The 11,405-nt window shown below is 32.6% G+C and overlaps 2 protein-coding genes across 2 annotated transcripts; both read right to left on the reverse strand.

Annotated features, from left to right (window-relative positions):
• Nucleotides 1-1,167: 1,167 nt before the first annotated feature.
• On the reverse strand, nucleotides 1,168-2,312 carry LOC18036437. Its single transcript, XM_006426627.2, has 2 exons — nucleotides 2,155-2,312; nucleotides 1,168-1,906 (listed from the first exon to the last, which is right to left on the reverse strand). Exon 2 carries the CDS (start codon nucleotides 1,891-1,893, stop codon nucleotides 1,411-1,413), a length of 483 nt encoding a protein of 160 aa, XP_006426690.1. The 5' UTR covers nucleotides 1,894-1,906; nucleotides 2,155-2,312; the 3' UTR covers nucleotides 1,168-1,410.
• Nucleotides 2,313-9,208: 6,896 nt separating this feature from the next.
• Nucleotides 9,209-9,646, reverse strand: LOC112096787 (exocyst complex component EXO70H1-like). The gene has a single exon (XM_024180493.1). It carries the CDS (start codon nucleotides 9,644-9,646, stop codon nucleotides 9,209-9,211), a length of 438 nt encoding a protein of 145 aa, XP_024036261.1.
• Nucleotides 9,647-11,405: the final 1,759 nt, after the last annotated feature.

An 11,405-nucleotide genomic window follows, 5' to 3' on the forward strand; every position in this document is an offset into this window, starting at 1 on the left:
ATTGCTGTAATTGTGTCTGCCTTTGATTATGATGTTGCTTTCTTAGTTGTCAATGTTTGTCAATCCAATGTATGCATTTCCATTGAGATTTAAGATCCAATGAACAAAAAAATTTAATATCACAAAATTCCTGTAGGCACCTGTCAAATCTTACTTCTGATCAATTATTGAGCATACTTGACACTTTCATTGTGGCCCTATCTTATCACTTTGCACTTTTTTAAAAAAAAATTTTAATCACCATTCTTGGAGTACAGAAGATTATGTAATTTATAGCATAATGTCAGAATTTAGCCACCATCTGTGCTTTTCAAGGTCATTATCTTGTCATTGTTTCAATAAAGAAAATTAAATCTTACATTTGTAATTGATGGCATCATTTTTTGATCATTTCAAATTTGGATATGCGTGAGTTAAGGATATATATAATTCGTTGGAATTTTGAGGTTCGAATTCTTTTCATCGTTCTGTGGCCCAAGAAATTATAGTTTTTCATTAAAAACAAAAAAGAAATTATCTCTGAGACAAAAAGGAGATGATCACATATTCACAAACTTATCTTTTTTGATAAACTAAATGTTGAAAACATGAAGTTCTATTTCCTATATAAAGTTATAAACACTTTGACCAATTTGACTGGTAATCCGAAAAGAAAATTATCAAGAACTAGAACGTAAAATTAAAAAAAAAAATGGATTGTGGAAAAATACCAAAAGCATTTTACAACGGCTGAAGATTTACGTCAGTGCAGTGCAAAGATCTGGAAAGAATTGGAAAGGAGTGGGCAAAATTCATGACATTTAAGCATAAAGTATTAAATACAGGCAGACAGCTCGAACACTCAAAATAATTTTGTCATATTTGTCAACGAAATAGTTTATTGTCAATTCTGTGCCTGTGACATGACATGCTCTTTCCCTTCGTTTGAAGAATCTCATGATGAAAAGGAATGCCACTAGTGGCAACTCAGCCCACCAAAGAATCAAAATCTTTTTGCGGTTGAAGCCATCTTTCACACTAATTATTCGGAAAACAGAAGATAATAAGTTGGTGGGTGTGCGGTGTGCTGGCTCATCAAGATTAATCGAATAGCTGCCAACTTTGTTGAGTATCTGCCAGATTTTGATACCATTTATGGACAAGCCAAATTTCTTTGTGATTCATACAAAAAAAAAAGGCAAAAGATTGATTGAGAGTTTGAGAAATTAAGACCAGAATTTTCACAAGAAACGAACAAGATATGTCCAAATAACATGAAAAAAAAAAAGTTCTGTATTTTCATATTAATCATGACTACGTTGATCAACATCTCTAAACCTTAAAACCCTTTTTGGCTTTCTTTTATTTTTGCGTCAATTCCATTTTTGCACATCTATTTTATTCCAAATTCCATTGTCCCAAAACCCTTCATCAACCGGACAAGCTAGGGAAGCAGCTGCCAGACCTTGTAAGCGCCTGGCCGCAAATTTCTCCTACCTTATTAGTAGGACTACTTGGAGTTGATCGTAAGGCTCTAGGAGAATCCAAGCTTCTCCTGAGAATCTGTCTCATAGCAGTTATCAAATGTATAGCAGCAGCATCCGGGGCAGGCCCTGGGGACCTAATTGTTTTGCAATAGTTCATATGCTTTGCCATTGCTTCTTCTGTGCTAATAAGTCTCTCGGTCCTTACAATCTCGTCTTTGATAACCTCTGCACACAGCCCGCAAACCCATTTGCCTTGATACCTCTCGCGAATCGTTTCAATGTATGCTTGTGTGCATTCTTCAGTTAGGCCACAGCAATCACACTTCACAAACTCGATTTCAGTTTGTGCTATGAGTTTTGTTGTTGCCGATGCTGCTGTTTCTGGCGCTGATACCACCATCGGATCGCTCACAATTGTTGCAGACATTTGCCAAATAACCCTGCAAATCAATCAATAATACCATAACTATCAATCGTCAATGAACATAAACATCTTTGTTTCTGTCTCTGGAAGCTGATTTCATTTATACTACAAACATATGAATCAAATCAATAAAACCAATCATGCCCATAAAGTTTAAATCAAATCTTTAGTACAAAAGCACAAATCTTCACACACCAAATGATCAAAGACTCCATAACCGACCATAACGACAAACAGAAAGAAGCGAGTCTTGATAAAATTTACCAGCAAAAGCAGATCGAAACAAAGCTTGATTGATTCCTTGTATCTCTCAGCCTCCTGTCTCTACTTCTGCTAGTGCTTTTGGCTCTTTGATTATTATCTTTCAGTCTCCCACTCTCCTTCTTCAAGCTTCTCTTCTTCAGCAAAAATGATCTCACACATCAAAACCATTATAAGAAGCTCTCTTTTTTATTTAAAGGACTCAGAGATATAGCAAGAACACTTGTCTAAATAACACCCAAAAGAACCCAAATCTTGAATGAAGACAGAGAACAAAAACCAAGAAATTGCTTTTTGTTTGTTGTTTCTTAAAAACTTTCTTCACACAACCTCAAAAAAAAAAAAAATATCAATTCTTCCCAAACGCGCTTTGTTTGTAATTTTGTATGATTGTTTGTGTGTGTGTGTGTGTGTGTGTGTGGAAGTAGAAGCCTTTTAAGACAGAAAGAGTACTTTTATAACAAGGAGAAGAGAATCAGCAGAAGCACAGCCCCAATCATTGAAGCTTAAAGAAGTGGACTAATAGTAAAAAATTATAATCCATGTAAGGCAACGTGTTGGTGTTATACGCTGTCAGTGAATTTCTGACCGTTGATTTTTAGATTGCCAGCTAAGCATTTATCAAGCTGAACGTGAAACCTAACTTAGCCTTCCCTGTTCTGTTTTGTAAGTTTCCTTTCTTAGATTGCCACTGTATGGACAAATGGGTTTCCGCCACGTGTTCGACAGAGACGCGTAAGTATTTCTTCGGTTCTCAAGACCAAATCCTAGATTTTTCTGCCTGAACTTCTCTAACTATTGTCTGAAAACGAATCCATAAAGTAGATTTCAGTTTCAGTCTTTCACTGCCGATTTCATCAATTAGTTGACGACAATTTATAAGATAATACAAGTAATTTAATTAAAATTTTTGTAAAAAAATTATCAATGACTTAATAAATGACATATTTTTTAATAAAATATAAAAATTTCAATAACCAACAACATATAAAATATATATATATATATATATATATATATATATATATATATATATATCATTGGTTTTAATATTTTTTGTCATTAATTTTCTAGCCAGGTAGCGGTAATTAGCTGAAAACTGCATACGTCCACAAACCACGATAATATAATAATGAGGGTTCCTCAGGCAAAACATGCTTGGTTGAATTTGCATGGAAGTTAAAAATATTCACACTCAATTAATTTATTCTATGTTTTAGTCATTCACAGGGTCACAGTACAATACTGTCGTAATAATTTATTTTATTAATATCACGTCAGAGTTATAATATTCATAGATAATTATATTTATTTTTAAAAAGATTTGGTAACATTTCCCATTATTTAAGCATAATATTTTATAAATTTAGAGTTTACTTTAACTAGTTTTTTATTAAATTAAAGAAGCAATTGATAATCCCTTATTAAGACGACATTATGAGCACTGAATTTCACTTCATATTTTATCATATCCAAAAATAAGAGAGCGTGAAGGCATGTTTATCAAAAGTCATCAATTTGCTGTTAACATTTTAATTTTTGATAATATCTCACTTGAATTTTGATAATATAATAAAAGGATTTTTAACATTCACACGTGTGTGTGTGTGTGTGTGATGATATTAATAACTCCACTTGGAAAACGTGGTCGGTGAGCGTCACTTACTCAATACAAAGACTGAAAACAAGCCGATTCCGTTTTCATTTTTAATGCGAATATGAAATGTTACACCAACCTGCACCTGTTTCTGATCAAGCTGGTGGCCTAATTCGTCCATGGCTACAGACGATATTTTAGGTTTTCAGAACTTTGCCAAAAATGTAAAGCATTGCATGGGTCCATGGAACTGGAATCAATAAGATAATAACTTGGTCCAAAATTTGCGTCCAATAAAAGGTAATATACTCTCAAATTATTTGAGGATATATAAAATATAAGCTCGACTTAAGTTAAAGTTGTAAGAGTTTATATTAATATGATAGATCGAATTGTTTGAAAATCCATGCTCAGTAAAAGTGGTTTATGTATACTATCAAAATATTTTAGGGAGAAAATTTGTCGGATCTCAATAAAGTTAAAAATTTTTCATATGTGACAAAATATAATTGATATTTACATCGGAGCAAAGAAGGACAAGTAGTAATTAGTAAGCTTTTTAATCCTTTTTTTTTTCTTAAAGCAAGGGGATGATGGGCAAAACCGGATTTGAATTTTCAACTCCATATCTTTCCGGAATTTGAATTCACATAACAAGTTAAATAAAAAAACTTAAAACTACTTGATCAAGCCTTTGAGAATACATAATTACGATTGAATTGTGCTACATTGGCTACTTTAACAAAGTTACTTTTAGAATGCAATTTGATTCGCTCAATTCATCTGATCTCTAGATTGGATTGAAAATTAAAAAATCTATAATCGGTGGATTGAATATGGATTTACAGAAGTAAATCCATAAAATACAAAAAGTTTTATTTAGTTAAAAAATAAAATTTGTAAATGTGGCATTAGTGCTTACCAATAAATAAATAAGTTAAAATATAGTTACATTAACACCATATTATATTATATCCAATGATAATATGAAATAAAAATTAATTAAATAAACAAATATATCTTCCTAAACATTTAATTTCATGTTTCTAAATAATGAGATTTTTTCTTTTTCTGTGTTATATTTTGAAACTTTTACTGTACTTTTTAATTTTTTAAATAATTAATTTATTTAAATCTTATTCAATTTTGAATTTGATCGGTAGTAAAAATATTTCTATATTAATTCTTTATTTTATTAGTTTATGGATTTGACAGAATTAAAAACTTTTAATCCGCAAACCCATCAACAAAATGATAGATTGGATATGGATTGGTCAAATCTGCATTAGATCCGCAGATGTATGGATTGGATTTAGATTGAATTTCGTCAATCCACGAATCGGATTGGATTGAAACTTTATAATTTACAAAATCATGAATCGGATATGGATTAATGTCAGATCCACAAAATCTGATTTGCAATATCCCTAGTTACTTGAGTTTATAAGTAAGATAGGCTCCAAGATCTACCCCCTAACAATTAATATCAGAGTTAGACCCTAATAATTGAAATGTAATGGAATAACTCAAGTATACGTCAGACGAAAGAATCGAGGTTTGACAATGATTTTATCCGAATGAATTCTTAGATTGTATCACATATTAATTAGTAAAGAAAAATTACTTAAATCTATAGTTAAGACAAATTCCTTCTCCAAATAAATTAATCTTTTAAGTTGAATACTTATAAATTGTAGGCCCACGTAACGATTACCGAGTTCAAAATTTGATAGTTTATAAAATTGCAATTTACGCAACACCTTTCATTTCCATCTGACCCACTTTCAACAATTTTAACAGGCATGTGGATATATCTTACCTTATTGGCGATTCCTCACGATCCCAATTGGCAATCATAAAATAAAACCAACCAGTCACGGTCAAATGAAATTAATTCAAATTAATAAATTATTTGACAAATTAATACATGGACCAAACATTGCCAAGTTAAAAGCAAAAGCATGATGAGGTGGAAATTATAATTATTAGTATTATAATTGTTATTGTTTCGGCATCAATTGTGAAATTGACTTGCACTATTTTAAATACATATCATCAGACAAAGGACCACCCACCAATACTTTGTTCCTATCTTTTTATATGAACCTCTTTTACATGTCATCAAATTGAAAACAAATAAAATAATTAAGAGCAAAAACTAGGGTTTTTGTTTTGGCTTTTTCTGAATGCATTAATGAAAGTGGGAACAATATGTATGACTATTCGCACGGCAAAGCAGCTCATATTTCAGTATTTCACACTTGTGCATGTGAAACACGCATGCAAGTTTAGGTCATTTTATTATCAATGTTGTGCTCTAAGGAGGACATATTTCGGTGATCATACATACATATATATATATATATATATATACATATCATTGAGAAGTAAGAATGAACATGCTTTAATTCTTTGTTTCCAATACCTTACAACTGTGAGTCTATGACTCGACAGCTTGAACAACACAACATGTCTAGAAAAAAATATCAGTCTAATTATTTGAGATTGATTTTTTTTTCCAAATCGATGCTTTTGTTTAAATATATATATATATATATATATATATATATATATATTTATTTATTTATTTATTTAAGGCGTCACTCTATAAGGGGAAAGCAAAAATCTTGATCACATAAAAATAGTAATTTTTACGTGGCCAACAACTCAATGAGCTAGTGATGGGCAACTCCTCATCTTATCTTTTAAGTGAAATGTTCTACTTTTTTTGTTGGAAGAGTTATATAATTTTCATAAAAAAAAATGTTTACATGTTAAAATTTATTTTATTCTTTTCATTTTTCAATGTCTCAATGCTTTACCAGAAAAAGGGGGAAAATTTAATATAGAATCCTTAAATTTTATTGTGAACATATTAAAAACTCCAATAATTTCTTTTAGGAAAATGCTACTTTCTCCGGGTCAAACCCCGAAACTCATCCAAATGACGCCGTTTCATCTTTTTTTTTTCCTCTTTCATTCTCCCTAAACGACGCCGTTTTGGCTAAGGCAAAACCATTGCTTTCTCTTTCTCTTCCGTTTGGTTTAGAAAAAAGGCCAAAGGAACGAGATCCCAGCGCGCTGTCTTCCTCTTCGTTTTACCCCTCTGCAAAAAACCCTCTTCTCTGTCGTTCACAAACCTCTTTTTTCGTTTTACCCGAGCTTTTCCCGTCTTGGCGCAACAGTCTTGAAATCCCATTCCTCTTTCTTGGCATGTGCTGCATCTGTTATGTAAGTGAAGTAGATGCACAGTTTGTGCCGTGTTCCCATCGGTCATGTCATGGCTGCATAAGTCGGCATCTTCTATATTGCTTGAGATGCTTCTTTTGCAACGCCACAGTCCTCGAGGTTGTCAAGGTGGACGAGAAAATTTTGTAAAAATTTGTCCTATCCATTTTTGGTCTCTGGTCAGCGTCAGATGAATGGTTGCAAATTAAGCTTGAACTTGGGGATTCATCCTTAAACAAAGATAAAAATGGAAAAGTTCAAGGAAATCGCATGATTATATCTGTGTAGTGTGTAATAGCAAAGGGGGTGGGAAAGATGATCAAGAATTTTTGTAGGGGAAGTTGAGGGCATTATTCTGTAAATATGAGATGTAAATGGCAAAAGAAATATATCTCTTTTCCTTTTCTCTCTCGCGGCCTGTAAATTGTGGTACAGTGTTCATTCAAGCTTCTTGTTGGCTTAAGGGACCGAGAAGTACTTAGCAAATTCAATTGATGCAGTTCTAATACGGAGATGAAAATCATAGCAAACGGGGTCGTTTGATGGAGATAAAAAAAAAAAAAAATTCACGAAACGGCGTCGTTTGCATTAATTTCGGGGTTTGACCCGGGTAAATACCATAACTCTTTTTTTTAAGTTCATATTGTTATGAGTGCACGTATTCGAATAGGCATACCCACGACCCATCATTTGAGGTCAATCAAAGCCACATAATATTTAAAATTATTTCTGACATGGCATTGATTCAAATCTGACGTGTCACACACTAATTACGAAAGTAGTTAACCAAGTGGTGTTATCATAATAGTTTATTGTATGATTTGGTATATGCCTTTGATTGCATCCAATCTTAAACATTAAACAACGTATTCGATTTACATAGATCTTGATGATGATAATGTCAAAAAAAAAAAAGATCTTGATGATGATAATGTCAAAAAGAAAAAGATCTTGATGATGATAATGTAAAAAAAAAAAATATCTTGATGATGATATGGTGGATTAAAAGGAATAAACATAAAATCTCGAAAAGGGTTTTTTTTTTTTTTTTAAAAAAAAGTGATTGGTATTTGATAACTAATGGAGGAGGAATTGGAGATGACAACAAGCCAAAAGCATATTTGTTTGGTAGCCAAATTTTCTGAAGAAAGTTCTCGAGAAAACTTTGCTCATAGCCACAAAGAGACACGGTGATCCTTTTAATAAAGAGCCATCGTCATTGCGTCAAAAAGGAAGTGCTGACATGTTTCCAATAAAAGATAACACAATCTTAATTTTTCTTTCATTTACAAAAAAAGAAAAAGAAAAAGAAAAAAGATTAAGGATTAAGTTAAAATGTTATCTAATTGAATCAACTAGAGACATAGGATGAAACCTCAACGCCAAAACTTAATTTTGTATTGTTAACTCTCTTAATATAAAATAAAATTTTGATTGATATAGTAATGAAACAAAGTTAACAAACGTTTCTTATAAATTTATATGTAATTCCCCATGATGTTGAAGCAAGGAAATTGTATCTTTGTGTTAGTAAAGTCTTCTACTATGTGTACTAGATAAAAATTTTGATCTAATCTAGATATGCCCATTAAGTCAAAGAAAATGATATTGTAGGGTTATTTATAAATAAAACGATTAATTTAATAAGCAGTTTATTTATAATAATTAAGAGAAATTCTTATCCATGGAAGTGTTCGTAATAATAAGGTGATAAATAAACAACCCAAGTTGCTGGAAGTTATTGTCAGCTAGTCGAGATCATGAATGTGTCTCGATTAATTAGTAATTAATTTATTGACTGGATTTTGATGGCAGATCTACATGCAATGCATTGTAATCACTAATCAGATAATTGAGGTTTTGGTTGCGGACATGCGCAGCCAGACCTGTTAATATCAACAAAAAAGCAGACATCAAATTAATAATTAGTACCCACATATTTTGTGATGCGCACTGACAATTTACACAACAATTTTGCGTAATAGAATTTTTCAATGGCTGAAACACCATGGATATGTTTGATGATTCATATGACACCATCCCATTTCGACACAGATCTCACTGGGAAATTTACACCAATAGCCATAAAAATTTTAGCTTTTTCCATCTTAACCCCCCAAACAAACTTCTATCAACATTAGCCATAAAAAAGCTTTTGAGACCAAAATACCCATCTCTCTCATCTCCACAATGTTGGTGAGCTTGCCTTGGCGCAACAACTCACCGATTCTGTCAAGCCTTTAAATCAGCCATGGCGGCAGTAGAAACACGCTCCATTTCAGAAATGGCGTCGTCAGAGATTCTGGACTCGGTTTCACTGACCTCGTAATCTTCAAGATCAGAGAAGCTCGCTCTGGAGGCCCTGGAAGAGGAGACGGAGACAAACTCATGGTCGAGATACTCTCCGTTGATCTTCAGCATCTGATAAAACTCCCTTTCGAGTCTTTTCATGGCGGTTTGCATTAGGGTTTGGGCGAGGAGGAGCTTGTCAGAAGTGGAGTGATGGATGATGAAATAGTGCATGGCGGTCTGCAAGTCGTAGACGGCTTTGAGGTAGTCCTTGGCATCTTGGCGGTTGTCGGAGGAGAAGAGAGAAGAGATGCTGCATGATAGAGAGGTATCGTCCCATTTGGTGATGAGAGAGCGGGCAATTTGGATGTTCTCGTCCATTAAAGAATCGAAGAATGTGACCTATTGAGGCGACAATGAAGGTGTGCCCGCCGTCGGAGATGTGGATGGCTTGAAGAATATGTTTCTATTGCCTGTCGCCAGATTCACCCCGACTCGCAGTTCACTGAAACTCTTGAGCAAGTTCATAAAATAACTCATACCACTATGTGATGCCGATTAGTGTTGGATCCGGATAGATTATTATCGGATTTCACTTTTATCGTTGCCTTTTGCCGTCGCCGTTGGTTGATGATTCAAGAGTTGAAAACTGCCTTTGGTTTGATGAAATGGGAGAAAGAAAGTTGCTTTTGGTTTGTAAAAAAGGTTAATTTAGGAAGAAAAGCGTGTGTTTGGCTAATGTTAATAGAAAAAAATTGAGAGGGTTAATTGTGAAAATAACAAAAATTTTATGGTTATTTTTGTAAATTTTCCGATCTCACTTCTCCAGCATTTGCTGGGTTTTGAATAATTAAGCTCTAGTCTCTTTTGTCTTTTCTTTATATTTATATAATTGTACGTTGTTCTCGTATTATGCGATGCAACACTAACAACATGAAGGAGAAGTCTATCTTACAGATTCTGTAACATACATCCCCCACTCCATGCACTCCACGTGTCCCACCATGTGAAATCAAAGCAAGCAAATGGCACCACTGGGGGCTGGTTAACCTGGTCTGTATGTTACAGAATCTGTACCGTAGCTAGCTCCCAACATGAAACATAAAAAAACTTATAATGTAAGAAATTACAAGTCTCGCCTGAAACTTATAGTGCAAGAAATTACAAATTTGTGATCTTCTCCTTCTTGCAAAGCTTTGATTTGATCCTTCTAGATGTTTCAAAGTGGTTTCTAAGTCATGAAGAAAGAGTGTAAGCTTTACCTCTAAGGAAAAAAAAAGGTAAAGGTATTATATTTTATTGTTGCTTGATTAGTTGCTTATCAATTTATCACTCTTCGCCTTAAGGTCATCACTTTCATATATAAATTAATTATATACTACAATAGCTTAACGCACATCCAAAATATCTCTTATGAGATTGTCTATCAAAATAGAGTGATTATATAACCACAAACTTTTATATAAACTTATTTTGTATAAATTGATATGACATTAATTTATTGTTTGAATGAAAATATAAAATAATAGAAATAAATCATGTATGCCAAGAGATATTTAATTTAACCAATGAATTAACGCCACATCAGTTTATATAAAATAAGTTTATATAAGAGTTTGTGACTATATAATCACTCATCAAAATGAGTACATGATCAGATTTATTATTATGTAAAGAAGGAGCTATCGCAAAAGAAAAGAGTAATAATACAATCATAAATTCTTGTATAAAATTTATTTTTGTACAAACTAATGTGGCATGATAAAATTGGTTGAATTAAATATTTTTTGACCTAAATGATCTATTTTTATTATTTTGTATTTTCATTCAACCAATAAATTAATGCTAAATCAATTTGTACAAAATAAATTTATACAAAAATTTATAATTATATCATCACTCAAAAGAAAATTATTGGGGCTATTTGATTGATTCAAAAGAGATCACGTAGAGAGTGTTATCATTATTAACGAGGTGGACCGACCAAATGGATTGATCGCATATCTAGGTTGATGCAGTCCCAAAATAATCTTTTATGTTTTTGCAAATCACATAATGTCGTTATCATATTTATTTTTAAAGCATTTTTTTCTAATGATGTTATTATAATCGGATGCATTTCTGCAAATGCCAAACGGTC

This window comes from Citrus clementina, unplaced genomic scaffold (genome assembly GCF_000493195.1).
Source record: "Citrus clementina cultivar Clemenules unplaced genomic scaffold, Citrus_clementina_v1.0 scaffold_7, whole genome shotgun sequence".
NCBI lineage: Eukaryota > Viridiplantae > Streptophyta > Magnoliopsida > Sapindales > Rutaceae > Citrus > Citrus x clementina.

Bases quoted from the DNA above. Each gene is read 5' to 3' on its own strand.
- LOC18036437 (XM_006426627.2), bottom strand. From the start codon at position 1,893: ATGTCTGCAACAATTGTGAGCGATCCGATGGTGGTATCAGCGCCAGAA.
- LOC112096787 (XM_024180493.1), bottom strand. From the start codon at position 9,646: ATGGACGAGAACATCCAAATTGCCCGCTCTCTCATCACCAAATGGGAC.